Here is a 19,978-nt window from a genome sequence, read left to right on the forward strand (position 1 = left end):
GGAACATGTTATCTGGATTTTATTTATTGCCACCCTACAAAAAATAACAACAAGGCAAAAATATAATGTGAGTTAAATATAAAAATAAATATGGTACAAAAGTTTTTCTCTTCAGCCAACAACTGTGCTCAGCAAGTGTCCCGTGTAAAATGTCATTCAAAAAGATAGGACGCATCATTTTTGTTAGACCCTTGAGTATCAGAGGCGATGTCATGTCCAGGTGTGTCCAGATGTGGCATGAGACATCTGAGCTTCAGAAATCAGTCAAACTGTCGGAGGTGAAATTGGCTTTCTGTGTGTTTAACCATGTCCCGCAGCGCCACAAAGCCAGAGAGGGCCTGGAGGAAAAAACACATGAAGATCATATAACAGCCTGTACATACATTGCTTAAAATGGAAATGGTACAAGTAAAAAATGTATTCATACCTGTGAGAGTACAAATATAGCAAGAACTATGTGAACTCCTCTCTCCAGGGGCTGTATGAGAATGGCTTCATTAAAGAGCTGAAACAGGATGAGAGGAGACTGCAGCAGGATGCTCAGCAGCCAGAATCCAGCCAACTCTGGGACCTTCCGCAAACACAAGCACGACATCAGTTAACACTCCCAGTACAACTGTGTGTCAACTGCAGTATCTCATTTATGTTTGCTTGATGCACCAACCTTTTCTTGCAGGTTCCCGACATAACCCAGATAAAGTCTGATGGCCTCGATCAGAGTCATCAGGATGAGAAGGGTCACGAGGATGAACTTGTAGTAGTCTGGCAAGGCAGGATACTGGGAGGGAGGCCAATCACAGCAGTGCAGTTTTAATTAAGTTAGTAGTAAAAAAATAACCCCTGTGTAGTAGGAGTCAGGTTTCGTCTGTGTTATTGTTGGCGTCAGTGGCTGAAGCATAAGGTTTGTCACCTGTTCACTGTTTAGTTGTGAATGAATGGAGACATGGTGACGGGGGAAGCCTTATTTTTTTGCTGTTTTAAATGAAATACTTGGATTTGTTGGATAATGGGAGCCACAAGTTTTACAGACTAGTTTCAGGACTTCAGAACCAATATTGGATTTCCATTTGTGAGTTATCAACCAGAGCAGGTTAGTTTCCGCTACTTTGGTCGACAAAAATTTGTTGCAGATAGTCGCCTGTAACCTGCTTCAGCCAATGAGCCATTTCGATTTCAATAGTAAGGATTAAAATTAAGTTTCTGGTGACAGACAGCAGAGTTATACTGTTCAACTTCAAATATATATAAGAAATTGTGATTTTTTCACTTTGCATTTGCTTTACACATGCTTTTTGTATAGTGTGTATCAAATATGCAGGAAAATGGGAGTTGCTCTTTTAAAACGACATTTGTGCAAGAAAACTTGATAAACTTAATTTCCCCCAAACTCTGCTTTGTTGTCCTCCTTTTTAATTCATTGATCTGACTTATATTTGTTTCACATTAGTATTTACTTCCTTTGGCCAAAGAGGATCAGAACCCTGGTGCTCATACTATCGCAGTGTTGTAATAATGAATCAGTGATTAATTAAATATTCACATTCTTTCACATCACTTTCCCTGTTCCTCTGCCTCACCTTGAGTTGCAGCATCACAATTTCACTGATCCACCACCAGGGGAAGAACCACATGTTAAAGTACAGAGACATCTGGAGCTGGAGACTGGACAGGACCCGCTTGTCTGGAAGAGACATCATAGAACCATCAATGAACAGATCAGCTTCAGCGGCTGCAGCTGTAAAAAACGACACCTCTCGGCTGCTAGCTACGTTAGCATGTTAGCAACAGCAGCGGGTTTTCGAGTTCTGGGACTCACCGGGAAGCGAAAACCCGTCGTTCCGCTTCGAGAGCGTCTCAGTTCGGCTCCGGTCGAATAAAACGTTCCGGGAGAAATCCTCCAAATGCCTGCGGATCGTCTCCGGCAGCTCCATCGCTCTCTGCGCAAAAAACAAACATCTGCGGAGGAAGTGAAAAGCTCTTCCGCTGCCCGGACGCTGTCCTCCGCTCCCTGGCAACCCGAAGACAGGAAGTAGAATTCAACTCACGGTGCGAATAGAGCCTTGTGTCTTAAAGGTGGTGCTTCCTGATCCTGTTATATATCAAGTAAAGGTGTAAACTGATGTTATATAAGATATCCAGAAGATTTTGTAAAAATTATATTAAATATGAGCAATTCATGAGTGTCACAATGACAAAGTAGTCAACTTTGCCTTTGATTTTGCCTTTGATTGACCTCAACCTTCTGACAGTGGGAGTCACTATGAACAAGAGTGATGGGAAATATATGGGTCACCTCTCAAGGATCTCTTTTAAATTATATTTAATATTAGCAAGTTATGTAGCACAATCAAGGTGGCCAACTTTGCCTTTGATTTTGCCTTTGATTGACCTCGACCTTCTGACAGTGGGAGTCACTATGAACAAGAGTGATGTGAAATATGGGTCATCTCTCAAGGATCTCTTTTTAAATTATATTCAATACGAGCAAGTTATGAGCAACAATCAAAGTTGGCCCGCAAGTGCTACAACGTAGCCCTAGTTTTAATTGTATTCCACACACACAAAGCCAAATCCTCAAGGTATTTCCCAACTTTTGAGTTATTTAGAATTGATTTTATGAATAATGTTGATTATAAACAATCCTATTGAAATCCTATTGAAATTGAAGGCATGTTTAGGGCCCGAGCACCGAACCATCAACCAGCGGACGAGTCTTCCTCTGCAGCTCTGTCAAACCTGCCACCAGGACGGACAGAGTGGCACATGCATGGCCCAGAGCTGGAGGGGGGGAGGATGGACAGGGTGGGATGATAAGAGAGGGGGCTGAGGAATGGAGGGGGAGCGGGGTTGGGGTGGTGATTACAGGAGAGAAGATGGAGGATGACACAGAGATAGAAGAGCGAGAAAGTCATTCCCAAATTTCCTCTTCTGAGGATCCTCTAGAGATGTTCTTGAAAGACACGTTCACAAGGCAAAGAGGGGAACTGTGAGGTCCCAGCTATATTAGCCTTTGACATTTAACCACCCAAATCTAGCTGTTCATGCTCAGATGGACGGACAACCTAAACACGAACTGCATCTATTTGGTTTGTTTCTTAACATGTGCTCCTAGAATTTACACAGACTATCAGACTGTATTTCATTATTTATTATGTTTCAAGACACTTTCTCATAATGTAGCTGTACTCTTGTATTTTCTGTAATTCATAACTGCTTGTTGTGATCCCCCAAATCATATATTTATCTTAGCTATTTACTGTTGAATCCATTTTTTAATAATAAATATGTATTCGAGTTGTGCAGGTGTCGTTTTATGTGAATTCTCCCACTCAGAAAAAAACATTTCCTGATAGTTCTGACACCACGTGAACGCACCAAAATTAATTCCTTTGGTAGATTCTCCTTTTTTTAAATGTGACACCACACCAATCTAATGAGCTTCAAAGAGCGACGCATTTATAAAATACGTCCTGTAATCAGCCCTGACAGGTTCATTATTGAACTCCAGCACAATAAGACCATAACCACTCCCACTTTACAGACAGTTTCACTTTCAGAGAAAACGAAAGTTAGCTGGAGCAGCAGACGATGGCAGAAAGCTGCGAGTCAGACCTTTTCCTGTGCTCCATCTGTTTGGATGGACTGATCCACCCGGTGACCCTTCACTGCGGACACAGCTACTGTCAGGTGTGTGTGAACGCCTTCTGGGACCAGGGCAACCAGAAGGGAGTTTACACATGTCCCCAGTGTGTCCACTCCTTCAACCCAAGACCCGTCCTGGGCAGGAACATAGTGCTGGCGGATGCGATGGGTAAAATGTCAAAAGAAGAATCCAAAGCTGCTGCTGCTGCTGCGGAGGAGGAGGAGGACGAGGTTGTCCCCGGGGACGTGGCGTGTGATGTCTGCACCGGGAGGAGGCTGAAGGCCGTCAAGTCCTGCCTGGTGTGTCTGGCCTCGTACTGCTCCACCCACCTGCAACCTCACTACCAGTCTGCAGCTTTTAAGAGGCACAAGCTGGTGGAGGTGTCCGCCTCCCTGCAAGACAAGATCTGCCCCAAGCACGACAAGCTGCTGGAGGTCTTCTGCCGCAGCGACGGCCACTGCATCTGTCTGCTGTGTGTGATGGACGAGCACAGAAGTCATGACACCGTCTCGGCTGCAGCGGAGAGGGAAGACAGACAGGTCAGGCTGTTTAATGTCGGCCAGCCCTTGTAGGTTTACAAAGGATTATATAGAGAATATCACTTTGACATTTGTACACTAAATGTCAACGATTCATGTGCAATTCATTCCCTGTACATATTCTCCCACTTCCCTGCCTTTACACTGTATTGATTAGTTTAATTACATTCATCTTTTTCTATATTACTTAATTTAATTATAGTTGTTACACAACAAGTATTGCATGTTACTTATTTGATGCCTATTTTGACTCTTGCTGCTGTAATCTCCCCAAATCGTGACTGATGAAGTTTTATCTTATCTCAGTTCTTAATAGTGTTATTAAACTAAAGATTTAAGAGGAGACAGAAATACTGTTTTTACCTGCAAACGTGCAAATATACAAATCTGTCCAGGTAAAGTTTATTTATATCCCCATTAGCCACTTCCGGAGCCCCTGAAGTCCAAAATTGTGCTATTTTTTTTTAATGGAATAAGATATTTACAAGGTGTGTCAGATGCACACAGCCACCAGAGCCAGATTTGTACCAAAGCAGTGAAATCAAGGCTTATTTACAGCTGTAAATGTCCTGTAATTAAACTTTTGTTGCTCCTGCACAGAGACACTGGAACGTCAGGAATCAATTGCATCACATACTGAAGGAAAACAGGCTCAGCAGACAGAAGGACTGCATTTCAATCATAAAATATTTCGAAAATGTTTATGAGTGTTAATATTTTTGCGTATTCCTGATGACAAACGAACAAACGGATATTTGTGAAAACATAACATTCTTGGTGGGGTTTTTAATCTATTCCATTCTAATAAAGTGTAAATATATGTTACCGATCAACAACGAACAAATGTGTTAACAATAGGTTTTTATTTTCAGAAACAATTTGGAAAGAAGAAACATAGGTATCAGCGGGGAATTCACGAGAAAGAGAAGAAGCTGCAGCAACTGAGACAGAAGATCGATTCCCTCAAGGTGAATGTTCTTGTTCTTTTAACTTGCAACCATTTCCTGCACAGGAACTGAGATTATTCCCAATGTCTTTGCACCATATCAGAGCTCTGGAGATGCAGCGGTGCAGGAGGCAGACCGGGTCTACACTGAAATTGTTCGGACGGCAGATATGAAGCTGCGCGCTGTGAAGCAGGGTATCAGAGTTGAGGAGAAGGCTGGGGTGAGCCGAGCCGGGGCCCTGATGGATCGGCTGGAGAGGGAGATCTCTGAGCTGAGGAAGGGAGAGGACGCACTGAAGCAGCTGTCGCTCACTGAGGATCACATTCATTTCCTGCAGGTACAGCGCCACAGAGCAGGTGGGATCCAACTATTTGGTGTTCAGGACTGCAGCTTATAACGTGTGTCTGTCTTTTTTACGTGTGTAGAGCTCCCAGACCATTTTCAACTGTCCAGAACCTGATGAGTCCCCAGATTTCAACATCCACCTGGACACATCTTTTGACTTTATGACAAAGGCCATCTGTACTTTGAAAGATCAAATGGAAAACATCACACAGGGAATTGCGGAAATAACTGAGACAAGTAAGAAAAGAAGTTTATTTTTTCGAAGCATATGAGATTGTGTAAATATTCTGTTTTCTAAGGATGCTGAGATTATGTTTGTTGGTTTTAGTTCAAGCTGATCCGATGAAAAGAGAAGAGTTCCTCCTGTGTGAGTTGTTCACTGTATCCTGGCAAAACACATTTGGGTTAAGCCCGCCCGGAATAATAATTTCTAACATTCTACATTTCAGATCTCTGCAGCCTCAGTTTGGATCCCAACACAGCATTTGAAAACCTAATGCTTTCTGATGGAAACCGCAAGGTAACCTGGATTAAAAGGGCTCAGCACCGCCCCGACCATCCAGAGAGATTCACAGAATATGATCAAGTGTTGTGCACTGAAGGTTTATCCGGCGTGTGCTACTGGGAAGTTGAGTGGAAGGGGCCCAGGGTTGAGGTCGCCATGTGCTACAAAGGGCCAGAGCTGCAAGAGAATTGCTTTGGATACACAGACCAGTCCTGGAGCGTTTCCCTCTCAACTTCTAGTTGCACCTTCTGGCACAATGAAGTCAAAACTAAGATATCTGTGCCCTGCTCCGTTACTGTAGGAGTGTATCTGAACCACGAGGCCGGGAGCCTGTCCTTCTACAGCGTCTCTGATTCTGGTCAAATGATGCTCCTTCACAGAGTTCAGACCACATTCTCCAAGCCTCTGTACCCCGGGTTCATGGTGTCCAGAGGTTCGTCTGTTACAATACGTGCACCAAAGTAAAGGGCTGCTTGAGGGAAATAACTTTGAGAATACTTTCTTTTTGCTTCGTGCAGTTTTTTTACTGTCAGAATTGACTGTTGAATATTTTCGTTTCACCTTATTCCTACTTTAAACGTTTCCTCACTGAATATGTGGTTGTAACGGAACTACAGTTCAGCATTTCTCTTGCTGGACCTGAGTTGATTGTTTTTCTTTTACATGCAAAGAAAAGATGATAGAGACGTGACATGTTTATTTTCAAGTCCTTTTGTTAATCATACACATTTCTCTTCAAGTGTAACCCCTTCATTTCAAATGTAAAACAAATATAAATAGAGATCAAACATTACATGGGAACATGTTTACTAATAAAAATAAAATGTGAAAAAGTTCAGTGTTGTTTCTGGACCTCTCCTGCCGCGCGATCGACGGCTCATATGCCTGATGATGTGTGTGGTGGACGAGCACCAAGGTCACGACACAGTGGAAGCTGCAGCAGAGATGTGTGACATGCAAGTAACTCGGTTCAACCTTATGGAATAAAATAATCGGAAAGCAACAAAAAAAGTACATTCCACATATTTAATTCCTTCATTTCAAGCTACATTATCCAAAGTGACACATTTTGACATACAGTAGTAACAGCGCCAGCGCCGCTTAGAGTGGAGGTCGTAACGGAGACGGTCATAGAACAGAGTCGACGGAGGTGTTTGTGTAGGAGCGATCCACGGTGTCGTAGAAACTCAGACAGGCCTTGTAACGCAGCAGCTTCTCGGTCAGAGGGCTGATGGTCAGTGCTTTGCCCTGCACACTCAGGTCTATGTACCTGGGCAGGACAACAGGAAGATGCACAACTTTTGAATTATAGTCTTATATTCAACTATGTAGCAGCTGTTGAAAAGCACCTCAAATGAGCTGTACTGGACCTGGACCAGGGTAACTCACAGAAATCAACGTATGGCAGTGTTTATCGTGTATAATTAATAAAATAATTTAGACAAAATTGTTGGAAATAATACTGTACCTGTAAGATACTCTCCAAAAGACAAGGGTATTAATAGCCATCAGTGAGGCCAGGAGGAAGAAGTACCTCTCCAGATTCCCATCATGCAGTATGTTTGGGTAGAAGTTACCTGTCGTCAAATATAACCGCGACCATATCAGCATCAGCTTTCTAATCAAATCACTGTGCCACTGTCATGTCTTAGAGGAAGGAAACAAAACATTTCACTTTTTTTTTACCTCCAGAGATAAAGTACGCCAGCTGGACGATAAAGGCTCCAAGAAAACAGCCCCCTCCATAGGACAGAGTGAGAAAGTGCAGGGAGATGCCTCTGATGTGGCTCGGGGTCAGCTGGAAAGATATGAGGGAACCTGCCAGGGAGGACGTGACAGCAGAAGCTTCTATTTGTGACATGTCAGCACCGCCCCTGCACCCTCCTATCATGTGTAAATCTGAGTAATCTGATCAATTCACAATAGCTTCCAGTCCCGCGTGAACCCTCACTCACATGCAGGGGTGACGAGAGCCTCGGCCAGACCCAGCAGGATGTACTGGGGAGCCAGCTGGAAATAGGGCATGGACGACACCTGCAGGACCTTCCCTGACAGCGTCTGCTCCACCAGCGGATGAGTCTTCCTCTGCAGCTCCGTCAAACCTGCCACCAGGACTGACAGAGTGGCACATGCATGGCCCAGAGCTGGAGGGGGGAGGATGGAGAGGGTGGGATGATAAGAGAGGGGGCTGCGGAATGGAGGGGGTGCGGGTGGGGGTTGTGATTATAGGAGAGAAGATTGAGAATGACACAGAGATAGAAGAGCGAGAAAGTCATTACAGAATTTCCTCTTCTAAGGCTCCTCTAGAGATGTTATTGAATGACACGTTCACAAGGCAAAGAGGGGAACTGTGAGGTCCCAGCTATATTAGCCCTTGACATTTAACCACCCAAATCTAATCAGTTAATCTATGAGTCCAACTCAACCCTTTGTACTGAATCTGATTAAATTCCCAAAACTGTTCTTGAGTGGCCATGCTCGGATGGACAGACAACCCAAATTAGATAGTTAAATAGACAGTGAAAACAAATAGTGGAGGAGAATATATTCAGATATACTCACTGATGACTTTTGCAGGGGCCATAGGAGCTTTGTCCATGGAGAGGTAGCAGGTAGTGACGCACTCGATCAGCGGGGCCAAGAGCAGCAGAGGCAGGATGCTGATCACATTCATGGCTCCAATGGGCAACAGCAGGTTGTTCAGGTGAAGGTTGGAGTTCATCGTCTGTATGTAGTAACCAGAGGGAATCTGTGGGGAACATGTTCTTTAACATTATGGAAATGATCCGGATGAGTAACCAAAGGAAAAGTTGGGTTGACCTGCCTGTGTGATGCAGGCTCTGTACAGCAGCTGGAGGCCATACAGAGGGAAGAGCTTTGCCAGGACTTTAACGTTCTCCACGTGCGTCTCACTGTATCGACCACCGTTGTTCTCCTTGGCCCGGTCCAACCAAGACACCACGTCTCCACTCAGGTGCCGATAGTGGAGGCAGCACATCTTGAGAGAGTTCAGGAAAACGCCCAGTGTGGTCAGTAAGGATCCACCTGGGACATAAACATGAAATTGTGAGGTTGTACACGTCATAGACTAGAAGTAACAGTACTGTGAGCCAGATTGACTTTTCTCTATGTACGTTACCTTTCTTGGGTTTGTAGGTGAGCTTGTTGCGCATCATGTGTATGGCGATTAGCGCCAGCAGCACCGAGGTGAAGGGGATGAGGAAACCCAGATTTTTGGCCACAGACTGCTGGATGTACGCAATACCCAGAAACACAACAGTGGAATTCAGGTTCACCAACCAGTAGAACCTGAACACAAGGACATCAATTCTAAATGAAACTCCTTCATTTCTTTAAACATGAAGTTTAACATGGGTACATAGCGAAAATTTGCTTTGTGGAATAGTTTGATTTGTTGAATCCCCTAGGAATGTTGCCATTGTTTGATTGGTTTGACAAGAAAGAGATTCTGTTCAAACTGTTTGCATTATTTTCTTTTTATTTGATAAACCTATTGCATCGTTTTAATTTCTCTTTATCTAATACCAGGATCAGACTCTTAGAGGAGGTTTGTGTTGTGTTTGTAGTGTATAACAGCTGTATTTGTCTGTTGTATTGTTTTTATTGTTGTAACAATGTTTCATACATGCCCGTCTGGAGGATTTATTGAATAAATAATATAGATATACATACATCTAGAAAACCAATTATACAATTGCTAGTCTGCTGAGCATGGTCACTTTCCCCAGAGGATGAACCCCTCTATTATCTACTCCACTTCATAAACTCTTCGCAAGCATTACCATAGGAGCTTGGTGCTCTACAGGGACATTTTAACGTCATACAAAAGGTTTCAGAATGTATCAGAAGCACTGATCTCTACAGAACTTCATAAAGACGATTTCTCAAATGATCCTAAACTTATCACAGTAGTAACAGCAGTGGATTGTGGAGGATTTGCTGAACTAGTAAATGACGGCTCTCAGATAGCGACACCCACCAGTTGAAGAAGGACAGGAGCTGGTGCTGGTTGTAGCCCTGCAGGCTGTAGGCGCCCATGGGGCAGAGGATGGCCCGGATGCCGCCAATGCCCAGAGCAGCAGCCAGGAGGCCGATGTAGAACAAGATCTGCTGCTCTCGGGGCTCCAGCTGGTGGGTCATGTGATGAGTGTCGATGTAGAAATCCTCGAAGGGAAAGGCCACCACGGGCAGCATGGCTGTACCTAGAATTTTACAAAGACATGTGAAGTCCTCGTCATCCGTTCCATTTCAAACTGGATTCCACTGGAGTGGGGCCATGACCAAGCACTTTTACAGAATTAGACTCTTGAAACTAGCCACACTAACAATCTGGTAGATTTATGCACATCAATAATACAGTTCAATAAAAGTAAAGGGTCGAATGATGGTGCAGTGATTAGCAATGTCGTTTCAAAGAGAAATAGGTTTGAATCCTGGTTTGGCCAGCAGGCCCTCTGTGGAGCTGGCATGTCCTGCCTGCATTTAAAGGTTTTTTCTGTATGTACTGTGGCTTCCTGGCACAGTCCAAATACATTGAGATCCAGGTCAGGTTAATTGGAGAATCTAAAAAGAGAATCGACGTATTAATGGCTCTTTGTCTCTGTATGTCGGGTTGTACCCTGCCTCTCAGCCAATGTCAGCTGGGATTAGCTCCCCCCCCGCTACCCTCAGATGATAATAGGTATTGATAAAGGATAATGGATAATGAATGATGGATGGATGGATGAACAGAGGTATAAGAGGAACAATTCAAACTTTTTTCCAGGCTTTGAAAAATATCTAGATATTGTATCATCAAGGAAAAGTGAGAAAAGACTCATCACAGCTGATCTTTGTGTCATCAATCCCAACCCTTATCTTACATTATTACAGAAATACACTTTCCAATTTCTCACATCAGACAACAGGTATCAAACTGAAATCATTGTGTCTCACCGAAGACGTGTAGAACAGCACACATGTAGAGCACTTTGGTCCTTCCTAAGAAGGTTTCTGCAAACCACCCCACCAGAACAGGGGTCAGGGTGCTGGCTCCTATGAAGCACAGGTTGACCGTCGCAGCTGAATAGTTGTCATAGCCAAGCTTCACAGTGCAGAAGAGAATCATGTTGCACACAATCCCAAAGAAAGCAAATCTTTCACACAGCTCCACAAGCAGCACGCAGATGATGACTTGGTACTTCTTGCGGGACTTCCTCGGCCGCCCCGGGTCTGGACGAGGCGTCCGGGAGACTCGTCGCCGTTGGCTCCTGCCCTCTGGGAGTCTCTGAGGGTCCCCAGCCACCATGGCACCTGGCCTGCGAGCTGGCTGCCGGGCTGCTGGGTTGAATGGGAACTCTTGCACGTTCGAGGATGGCACCAGCTGTGGATTGCGCTTGAATCCGTCGCTCTGGTGCGACTGTGGAGCTGGACCTGAGACACGCAGGATGAGACACACCTTCTTGCATTCTGCAAGTGCGGGTGATTGTTCCTCCTGTGTCATGATCTTACTCAGAACTGTGGACGTCTTACAAGGATGTGACATAGATCTGGAGATGGCACCCGTCAGGAGTAATGAACGGATTATATTTAGAGAGCATCCCAGAAATATTTCTATTATTACCAGTAAGACGCAAACATGATGTTTGTTGTTTTTACTCCCTCAATCGTTTTAGAATTGTTGAACACTGTTAGCTCTGGATTTTAAAATCTAATTATGCCATTGAAATTCTGCTAAATTCTGTTTGCAATGAATATAGTCATAGATGAAATGACAACTCAAGAAAGCATGATGTTGCCTTAGCTGTAGACTTTAGCATTATGAAACACAAAACAAAACATAAGAAAATAATTTAGTGCTGCAGGTTATAACAAACACTCCCAAAATGTCACATATCCCTGTGGAAGCAGCCTGCTGATAATTAGACGGATGATGTTAAGTGAGAGTCATCGGCAGTTTAAATTCAACTGGGCCCGTGCGTTTAGAAAACCACAGCCTGTTTATAGAGGAGACAGTTAGCTGACTTCCCAAAGCACAGTCCAGGCCACGTCCGCCATGAAGGGAGGTTAACGACAGCTGATTCAGCAGTTTACAAGCTGTTTTGAATGGAGGGATCAACAGTTTTGCTAATTTTATACACCAGGCTTTTGCCATTGCGAATCGAGGCTCTGAAATTGCTTAAAACATATTTGTCATAGGAAATCCTTAACTGGATACTACATATGTTGTTTGTTTTGTAATACGTCATTTCATGTTATATTTCTTATTACCCTCTGTAATATTCTTTTTGGTTTTGTCCCCCCTTTCTATGAAAACCACTTTGTATCCTTCTTTGGATTAATGCTATAATAAAGTTTTATAATTTATTTTTTTGTAACAAAGTTTTTTTCCCAGGCAACTTAGGGCATGTCAGGTATTTGCAGTATAATTGATAGATGGATGGATAAGTACTTTATTGATCTAAAATTGTGAAATTATTGTGTTACAGCAGCATGTCAAGGGCATTGTACAGAGAACGATGTAGCAATAAAATATACAAAGAATTAAAATAGCTCAGATAGAACGTAATAAACATACAATGTACTAAAAACTGCACATACTCCCTAAGTAAGTGATACACAATAAAGTGCTAGAATACAGAGTATAAGGTAATAAATATAATAGAACAACGATAGATGTGAAAATGTGAACTGTATATATGTCACAGTCAATATATACAAGTCAATCGTATTTGGAGAGGTCAGCATTTATCGAGCTACAGACATGTTCATGTATATTTATGTTTATGTTGCTAATATATTTATAAACAATTAAATGTCTGTGATTGAAAACATGATGAGATCTCCATGGTTACGGAGGCAGAGTCCAGTTGAGCGTGGGGGCGTGGCGTATCATGGGAAGCGGAGTTGTTTACAAAGCACTTGGAAGAAAGAAAGAGACGCGAAGTACAGCCACGCTTTTCTACACAAACACACACACACAAACACTCACACACACAAAGGTAAACTACTTGTTGTTCTATGTTGTTACACACTGAGCCAAGGACACTGCGGAGTTAGCACTGATGTAGCATCAGACGTTTGGCTATGCTTTAGCTAAGTTAGCTCACTAATGCTAACGCTAGCCCCGCTCTGCCAACCGCCGAAACGAGCTGTAAACACGATTGTGTAACGTCAGCGGGTGAGTTTTGTTTGCATTGTGTTGTTACACACTGAACGCTGCGTGTGTGTTTATTTGACTTAACTTCAAAGACGGAAGTTACTCACAACTACATGATAACGTGTGTTGTGTGACGACATGTGCTCCTCAGCAGACATCGGCTAGTGATGTCTGGAGCTGGAGGGAAGATGCCGAGCTTTCCCGGCTCTGCCTCGGAGGTCTTCAGCTCGACCCCTCTGAAGAGCAGCGGCCGTGGGAAAGATGTCCACACACCCGGGGGCCTGGAAATCGGAGTCCTGTCCGACGACGAGGACACGTTCTCCCTGCTCTCCCCCATCTACCATGACAGTTTTGATAGTGAGGATGAGGATCTGGAGCTAAGTCCGGGAGAGGAGGACTCACCCCGGCAGAGCCTCCGGTCCGGACTCAGCGTCTCTCCAGTCAGGTACAGTTCCGTTTTAAAAGCGGTTCACACTTTCTGAACCGACTCAAACACCATCAGGCTCAAGGCTGGTAACATGTCTGTGTATAATGGACAATGTTTTAAAGTAAATTTGTTTGGAATGTGTTTCAATATCGTGTATGTGCAGTGAAAAATTATATTGTTCCTTCTTCTCTTGGACCTTAAAGGTTCAGTGTGTACAATTTAAGTGAAAGGGATATATTGCCGGAAATGAAATATATAATAATACTAGTGTGTGATAGAATGGGTCTTTTATATTTAGATATTTAACATTTAAATACTATTTGCATCGGGAGAGGGTCCTCTCTACGGAGGCGACCATGTATTTTACAGTAGCTCAGACTGGACAAACTAAACACTAAAACTTAAGGTACCACAGGTTCTCTTTCATGTTTGGGAGGCGATTGCGAGATTAGGGGTATTAGATTGCAACATGCGACTTCACCACTAGATGTCAGTAAATCATACACACTGAACCTATAAGTGCCAATCACACAACTATTCTCAAAACACAACAACAATGAGGAAAACACACAGATAATATCCTTACGTGTGTTCTTCCAATCAGTGACGAGCCGTGTCAATATTTCACTACCTACATTCACTATTACAATTTAAGGCCATTGTGTGTTCTTTATGTTATTTTTTTTTTTTGTCATAGTGTTTTTGAACTTCAGGCCCACCATACTCATCTTGTTTGGTTTGATTATAGGTGTGAGCTTCCAAAAAGACCTGTCGCGCAGAGGTTCAGTTCGGCGGTGCAGCCTGCAGCCTCACCCACACTGAGTGCATGGGAGATGTGGCTGGTGAACAAAGCCAAAGAGGATCGACTCAAACTGGAAAAGAAAGCAGAGGAGGTAAGCCACTGGTTCACATCATCTCTGTCACTGTAATGGAACAGCAGCGTTTGCCTCTGTTTGTAGTAGTGTTTACCATCTTTATTCCTTCAGACCATCTGAATGTTTGAGTCAAACTTTTTGTACACTATTCATTAGGAGGGCTTACTCAAAGAAAAACAACAACAAGAAGAAAGGGAGCGTGAACGGAAAAAGATGGTCATGGAAGAGAAGATCCAAGAATGGCTTAAGATCAAATCAGAACAGGTACACAGTTTTCTTTAAACTCAACACAATCACAGTATCTCTTAAAGGTTCTCAACAGTATACCACAGTTATCTACGTTTGTCGTTTCTCTAATCTTTTCTCTTCTTACAATTCCAGGAGAAACATGAGCAGCTCGTGAAACAGGGGAAGGAGGAGGAGGAGATGCAGAGGCGGCTGGAAAAACAGAGGGAGATTGAACAGAAGGCTCAGCTGAAGTACAGAGACTGGCTGCAGAAGAAGAACCGAGAAAAAATAGAAAAAGAAAAGAAGGAGAAAGTAATGCAGAACTTTAGTAGTCATTTTACTGGTTATAAATAAAGTCTGATGATGTGAGAGATGATGGATTTTTTTTCTTTTTACAGGAGGAAGCTGCCCTGAAGGAGGAGCAGGAAAAAGAACGCCGCAAGAGGGCAGAGGAGAAGTTTAAGGAATGGGTGACGACGACCAATGAAAAGAGCAGAACAGTTCCCAAATCACCTTGCTGCCCTACAAGTAAGATCATTTCAGTCATTTTGGAATAAGCATTTGGGATTAATCATTTAAAATGTTTTAAAACCCTACATTTGATACAAATGTATCTTTGGGTTTTTACATGCAGTTTATCATTAGCGGCAAAATACATTTTCTGTGTTGGTTTCAGACAGTAAATGTGATCCTTGCTTGTCAGTTTCTGACAAGTGGCAGAAACTTGGACTATGGGCAGAGAAGGTTTCTGGTTCGCCTCTGGTTCAACTCCACGGAGAGACAACAAAAGACGAACCTGGATTGACCTGTCCAAAAATCCAAGAGTCTCCCTACCCTTTCTAGTGCCCCTGAGCAAGGCACCTTACTCCCCCAACATCTGCTCCCCGAGCGCCATACATGGTCACTCACTGCTCTGTGTGTCCTGCACACAGATGGGTTAAATGCAGAGGTTGATTTTGCCTGCCATTGCATGGGTGTGTTGTGCATGTCTGTGCATGTGTTTGGTATGAATAAACATATCATAATCTTAATCTTAATCCCCTTGTGGGTCCTTGGTATTTATGTTATCGGTTTGATTCCCTCCAGGTCCCTATGACAAATCCTACCCATCACCCAGCTTCTTCAATCCCATCCCATGGAAGCCGATTCACACACCACCTCCAGAGACATCACTGAAGGAGACCTCTGGGAATAAACCTGAGAAACAGAGAAAAAACCAGCAAAGCTCCAGGACGACTTATAGACTTAGAAATGTGGTGAGTGCTGCACAGATGCTGCCGGGGAGATGACACAGCAGAGTCTGTGACACTGCAGCTTTGTTTGGGTTCAACCACAGCTCCTGAACTGACACCATGATGAGTCACAGCAGGATTTCTGTTCTCTAATATGGTAATCGAGACATGGTCCATCGTGTCCTGTTGACGTTTTTCATTATTGTCATTGATTTATACACCGGAGCAATTTGTTGAATGAATTTAATGTAAACTTTAACAAATTAAATTAATAAATATAAAGGTTTTAGTATGTTTACATGATTTAAACATGATCTAACCCAAAATATGTTAATTGTTGTTCTGATACTTTAATCAGCTTTCATATTCTAAGATGGCTTCACCCACATCACCCTGTTTTTTCTGTCTTATTCTCGCACTTTGTAAATTAACTCAGCTTGTTATTGCAATAAATAGTGTATAAACATCTCCCCCGGGCTTGTGTCCTCTTCTTCTTTTGTTCTGTCACTGGGTGGTCAGCAGAACCACATGTCAACCACGCCACACAAAGACGCTGGCTCTCGGTCACAGCCAAAGATAGATAAACCCGGCGTGGCCAAGAGCCCCTCACACTCACACATTGTTCTGTTGTGCCTTGCTCTTCAGTGGGCTGAGATGACGACAGAAACAAGTGAGGGGGTGGAGGGAGAGGGAAGCAGAGGAGAGAGGTTCGATTCAAAGCAGTACGCTCGCTCTGTGTTTAAGCATCTCGCGCTGAAGCCGGAGGTAACATTTTTCCTTATTCCTCAATGACTGTGTTTAACTGCTTCCCTTGTATTTCCTTTTTGTCTTTTGTGTGATGGACATTCCTCTGGGTCCCTACTGCTGCTGTGGAATGTGTTGACAGGAGTCAGTGAGTGGGCTCATAATGAGGACGCCAGGTGTTTACGTTCTGCCGGCAGTACTTTGACTGTGGGAGGGGTTTGAGATGTTTGCTCAGGAGAGTTTGCACATTGAGTCTTGTAAGCAGAACCGTGCATAAAGAGTTAAGCTTCTGTTCCAGCAACGCCTCCAGCCTTTTGGCTCTCTGTTCACAATTCAACCAGCTAAAAACAAGTGTAGGTCCATCTTGTCTCCATGTATCTGCCACTACATGCTTTCAAATAATTACATCTTGTGTCCACCTCTTCCAGGTATTGTGTCCCTTTCCGCAGCCTGAAGAGACACACATCCATATCCCAAGATGCAGTGGTGCAGGTGGGCCGGCAGCTGGAGATCACACCTACCAGGACAGGTAAGAGGCGTGGCTTACACAGTCGCAGAATGAAAGTGAGAGGTGTAGAGGGCAGTGTGACTGATAGTCTAAAGGGCAGAAATAGAGATTACACTTGTTAGGACTTGAACATTGTGGTGGATAGTGTAACGTAGACATGGAAACGAAGATGCCGGTTTTTACTTGTTTTTTGAATCCTCTGTTATGAGATAAGTATGGTTATTTGTAACTGATAGAACCGACTGCAGCTGTAGCAGTTTGAATTATTCATCATATAGTTTTTTTTATTTTTTTACGTCTGACCTGGATACCTTTCACCTGACAATCACCTTTTCGAGCCTCATGGACTGTCCAGCTCCAGCTGCTTCTTTTTCTAACAAGGATGTGACTTCTGTCTCTGTAAATAGTCTAATTTGTTATTGACACAACTTGGAAGGAACCCGTTCTGTTGCATACAGGCAGAGAGGTCCTGGATCCAGAGTTTCAGCCTCAGTTTTGTGTGTGTTTGTGCATATTCCTCCTTTCAACCATGCAGTCTGCAGGACCGGAGATTGAGGATTCCTTTGACTTTCTTTTTAAAATCATCCTCATTGGGGACTCGGATGTGGGGAAGACGTGCGTGGTTCAGAGATTCAAATCTGGCATTTTCATCGAAAAGCAGCAAAACACCATCGGGGTCGACTTCACTGTTCGTACCTTGGACATCGATGGCAAGAAAATCAAGGTATGTTGGTGTGTGTGTTAGTACATATGTTTGCTGAGTCCAGTTTGCATCAGACATATGGTGCTACTGCACAATTATTTTTGCAGGTATAAAGTCATTAAAATGGGCATTTTTATAAATATATAGTACGAAAACATGTGCATGTGAGATGTATATGTACTTGCTTTAGTCTATAGTAAATAGTGTGTCTGCTTGTTTCAGTTAATCAATATTTTTCCTACTTTAGTAAGAGGAGTGGCTGCTCCTTTAACTGACACCGTCTCTGTGTTAGCTTTCTGGGTGTGTTAACTTGTTACCTGCTTGTCATGTTAATGAGGGGTTCTGTTGACATGAGCACTGTTCACATAAATGGAGCAATTTCACATTTCTTCTTATATAATATAATAACTGTATATGAATTATAATTAGTTGCTATTAGACCCACAGTTTGTAGCCACTTTAGTTACACTGGATTGGTGTGTTCTATTTGTGTGTTCTCACAGATGCAGGTGTGGGACACAGCCGGACAGGAGCGTTTCCGCACCATAACTCAGAGCTACTACCGCAGCGCACATGGGGCGATGGTGGCCTACGACATCAGCCGCCGCAACACGTTTGAATCCGTCCCCCACTGGATAAGAGAGGTGGAGCAGTACGGAGCTTCCAGCGTGGTCCTGATACTCATAGGTGAGAAGAAATACAGTTTGTCAGTCAGTGTGGTTCCTCCTCAGCCCTGTCAGGTGAGCCCTAGTGACCGTTCACTGACCCACCCATCATGCTCTATGTGCTCCGTCACTACACAGCACACAGGGATCTCAGAACGGACAGGCCCTCGGCTGGGTTTAGTTTGGAAGTTTGCATTTGTACTGACTGTGCACGTTTAAAGCTGAACCTCTCATTCACTAATTTCACTGATGCACTCTGCGCTCCAGCAGATGGCGGTGTTCAGGTGTTACCGCTGCGGTTGGAAGTTTACAGGCTATGGTTGCAGTAAATAATACAAAAGATCAGACTCTTGTGATGCTAGTGGTTCCTTCACTGTTCTCCCAAACACACTATATTGAGTTTTAGCTATTTTAATAATTGTTTAGACAAATCTTTCGTACTCTTTGAGGGACATGTGCCCATTGTTGTAATTCCCTGCAATACACCAAAAACACATCAATGACACGCAGCACAAATATTTTTGAACTTCAGTGTTTTATTTGAAAGTTTTGGTTTGCCCTGTTGAGATGTGTTTATATCAGCTGTACTTGCTCCCCACGATACAGTTAATTTTTCAAGTCAAAATTCTAAACACTGTTTGGTGCCAGTTTCTAAAATATGTCAATTTGATGCTTTTCTTTGTATATGATAATAAAGTGACCTATAAATTCATTGTTTTGGGGTTTTTGTACAATTTAATCAGCAGATTCTCTAAAACGTTTTTTATACGCAGGGCTTTTTTGTAGAACAGCAATCTCCTACTTGTAACCACAAACCTCTATATCCACTGGGTTTTCAACATTTGCTGCTCTGTTCACCTCTGCAGGTAACAAGTCCGACCTCGTGGATCAGCGGCAGGTGTTGTTCGAGGACGCCTGCACTCTGGCAGAAAACAACGGTGTCCTCGCTGCTCTAGAAACCTCGGCCAAGGAGGCCCAGAATGTGGATACGGCATTCAAACTCATGGCCCGGGAGCTGCTGGCACGCAACGGCATGCCGATGGTAGACGAGGCTTCTCAAGACCAGTCTCAGTTCATGCTGAATAACAGCTCTCACCCTGTCTATGGTACCGTGTCTTCAGATAAAAAGTGTGGGTGCTGAGCGGACTGAAGCAGGAATGTGTAGATTAAGAATTGTCTGAAAAAAATAGTGACGGCAGCCTGAAAACTAAATGTATGTTTAAAACAAAAAGAGCAGGGAGGTTATTTACGTGATTTTTTATAAAGAAGTGCATCTGTTGTATTGTGTGTGAATCAATTTAGGTTTTGTTCTTATTTATATGGCTAAAAAACCTCCATCGAAGGTTTAAAATGAGAAGTGTATATGTAATATTCTCCTGAGTGTAACTGCTGCTGAATGTGATGACTTTACAAACCACACCTTTGCCAGAGGACTCTGTAAACACACGGATTTCTCTT

General features: G+C 43.3%; 5 protein-coding genes across 7 annotated transcripts; 3 read left to right on the forward strand and 2 right to left on the reverse strand.

The window, feature by feature from the left end:
- Positions 1 to 5: 5 nt before the first annotated feature.
- On the reverse strand, positions 6 to 1,553 carry tmem17 (transmembrane protein 17). The gene is made up of 3 exons (XM_062390664.1): positions 665 to 1,553; positions 428 to 571; positions 6 to 338 (listed from the first exon to the last, which is right to left on the reverse strand). The coding sequence occupies exons 1-3, from the start codon at positions 722 to 724 to the stop codon at positions 261 to 263; spliced, it is 282 nt and encodes a 93-aa protein (XP_062246648.1). The 5' UTR covers positions 725 to 1,553; the 3' UTR covers positions 6 to 260.
- A 2,003-nt stretch (positions 1,554 to 3,556) lies between these two features.
- Positions 3,557 to 6,804, forward strand: LOC133955688 (E3 ubiquitin/ISG15 ligase TRIM25-like). Its single transcript, XM_062390660.1, has 6 exons — positions 3,557 to 4,182; positions 5,055 to 5,150; positions 5,233 to 5,466; positions 5,555 to 5,711; positions 5,803 to 5,841; positions 5,924 to 6,804. The coding sequence occupies exons 1-6, from the start codon at positions 3,589 to 3,591 to the stop codon at positions 6,442 to 6,444; spliced, it is 1,641 nt and encodes a 546-aa protein (XP_062246644.1). The 5' UTR covers positions 3,557 to 3,588; the 3' UTR covers positions 6,445 to 6,804.
- A 303-nt stretch (positions 6,805 to 7,107) lies between these two features.
- Positions 7,108 to 11,122, reverse strand: slc15a5 (solute carrier family 15 member 5). The gene is made up of 9 exons (XM_062389241.1): positions 10,936 to 11,122; positions 9,980 to 10,202; positions 9,119 to 9,288; positions 8,804 to 9,024; positions 8,542 to 8,728; positions 7,935 to 8,123; positions 7,666 to 7,797; positions 7,448 to 7,556; positions 7,108 to 7,249 (listed from the first exon to the last, which is right to left on the reverse strand). The coding sequence occupies exons 1-9, from the start codon at positions 11,105 to 11,107 to the stop codon at positions 7,108 to 7,110; spliced, it is 1,545 nt and encodes a 514-aa protein (XP_062245225.1). The 5' UTR covers positions 11,108 to 11,122.
- A 1,760-nt stretch (positions 11,123 to 12,882) lies between these two features.
- On the forward strand, positions 12,883 to 16,368 carry ccdc34 (coiled-coil domain containing 34). Of its 2 annotated transcripts, none has more exons than XM_062390797.1 (7): positions 12,883 to 13,159; positions 13,290 to 13,583; positions 14,314 to 14,458; positions 14,597 to 14,704; positions 14,822 to 14,980; positions 15,067 to 15,196; positions 15,755 to 16,368. In XM_062390797.1, exons 2-7 carry the CDS (start codon positions 13,306 to 13,308, stop codon positions 15,955 to 15,957), a joined length of 1,023 nt encoding a protein of 340 aa, XP_062246781.1. In that variant the 5' UTR covers positions 12,883 to 13,159; positions 13,290 to 13,305; the 3' UTR covers positions 15,958 to 16,368. The 2 variants fall into 2 exon arrangements, with proteins under 2 accessions (XP_062246781.1, XP_062246782.1); XM_062390798.1 differs by having other exon boundaries at positions 13,293 to 13,583.
- Positions 16,369 to 16,544: 176 nt separating this feature from the next.
- Positions 16,545 to 19,978, forward strand: LOC133955250 (ras-related protein Rab-19). 2 transcript variants are annotated; one of them, XM_062389988.1, is made up of 5 exons: positions 16,545 to 16,665; positions 17,073 to 17,173; positions 17,688 to 17,876; positions 18,359 to 18,542; positions 19,387 to 19,978. In XM_062389988.1, the coding sequence occupies exons 2-5, from the start codon at positions 17,123 to 17,125 to the stop codon at positions 19,659 to 19,661; spliced, it is 699 nt and encodes a 232-aa protein (XP_062245972.1). In that variant the 5' UTR covers positions 16,545 to 16,665; positions 17,073 to 17,122; the 3' UTR covers positions 19,662 to 19,978. The 2 variants fall into 2 exon arrangements, with proteins under 2 accessions (XP_062245972.1, XP_062245973.1); XM_062389989.1 differs by having other exon boundaries at positions 17,766 to 17,876.

Source organism: Platichthys flesus, chromosome 6 (genome assembly GCF_949316205.1).
Source record: "Platichthys flesus chromosome 6, fPlaFle2.1, whole genome shotgun sequence".
In the NCBI taxonomy this organism is placed as follows: Eukaryota; Metazoa; Chordata; class Actinopteri; order Pleuronectiformes; family Pleuronectidae; genus Platichthys; species Platichthys flesus.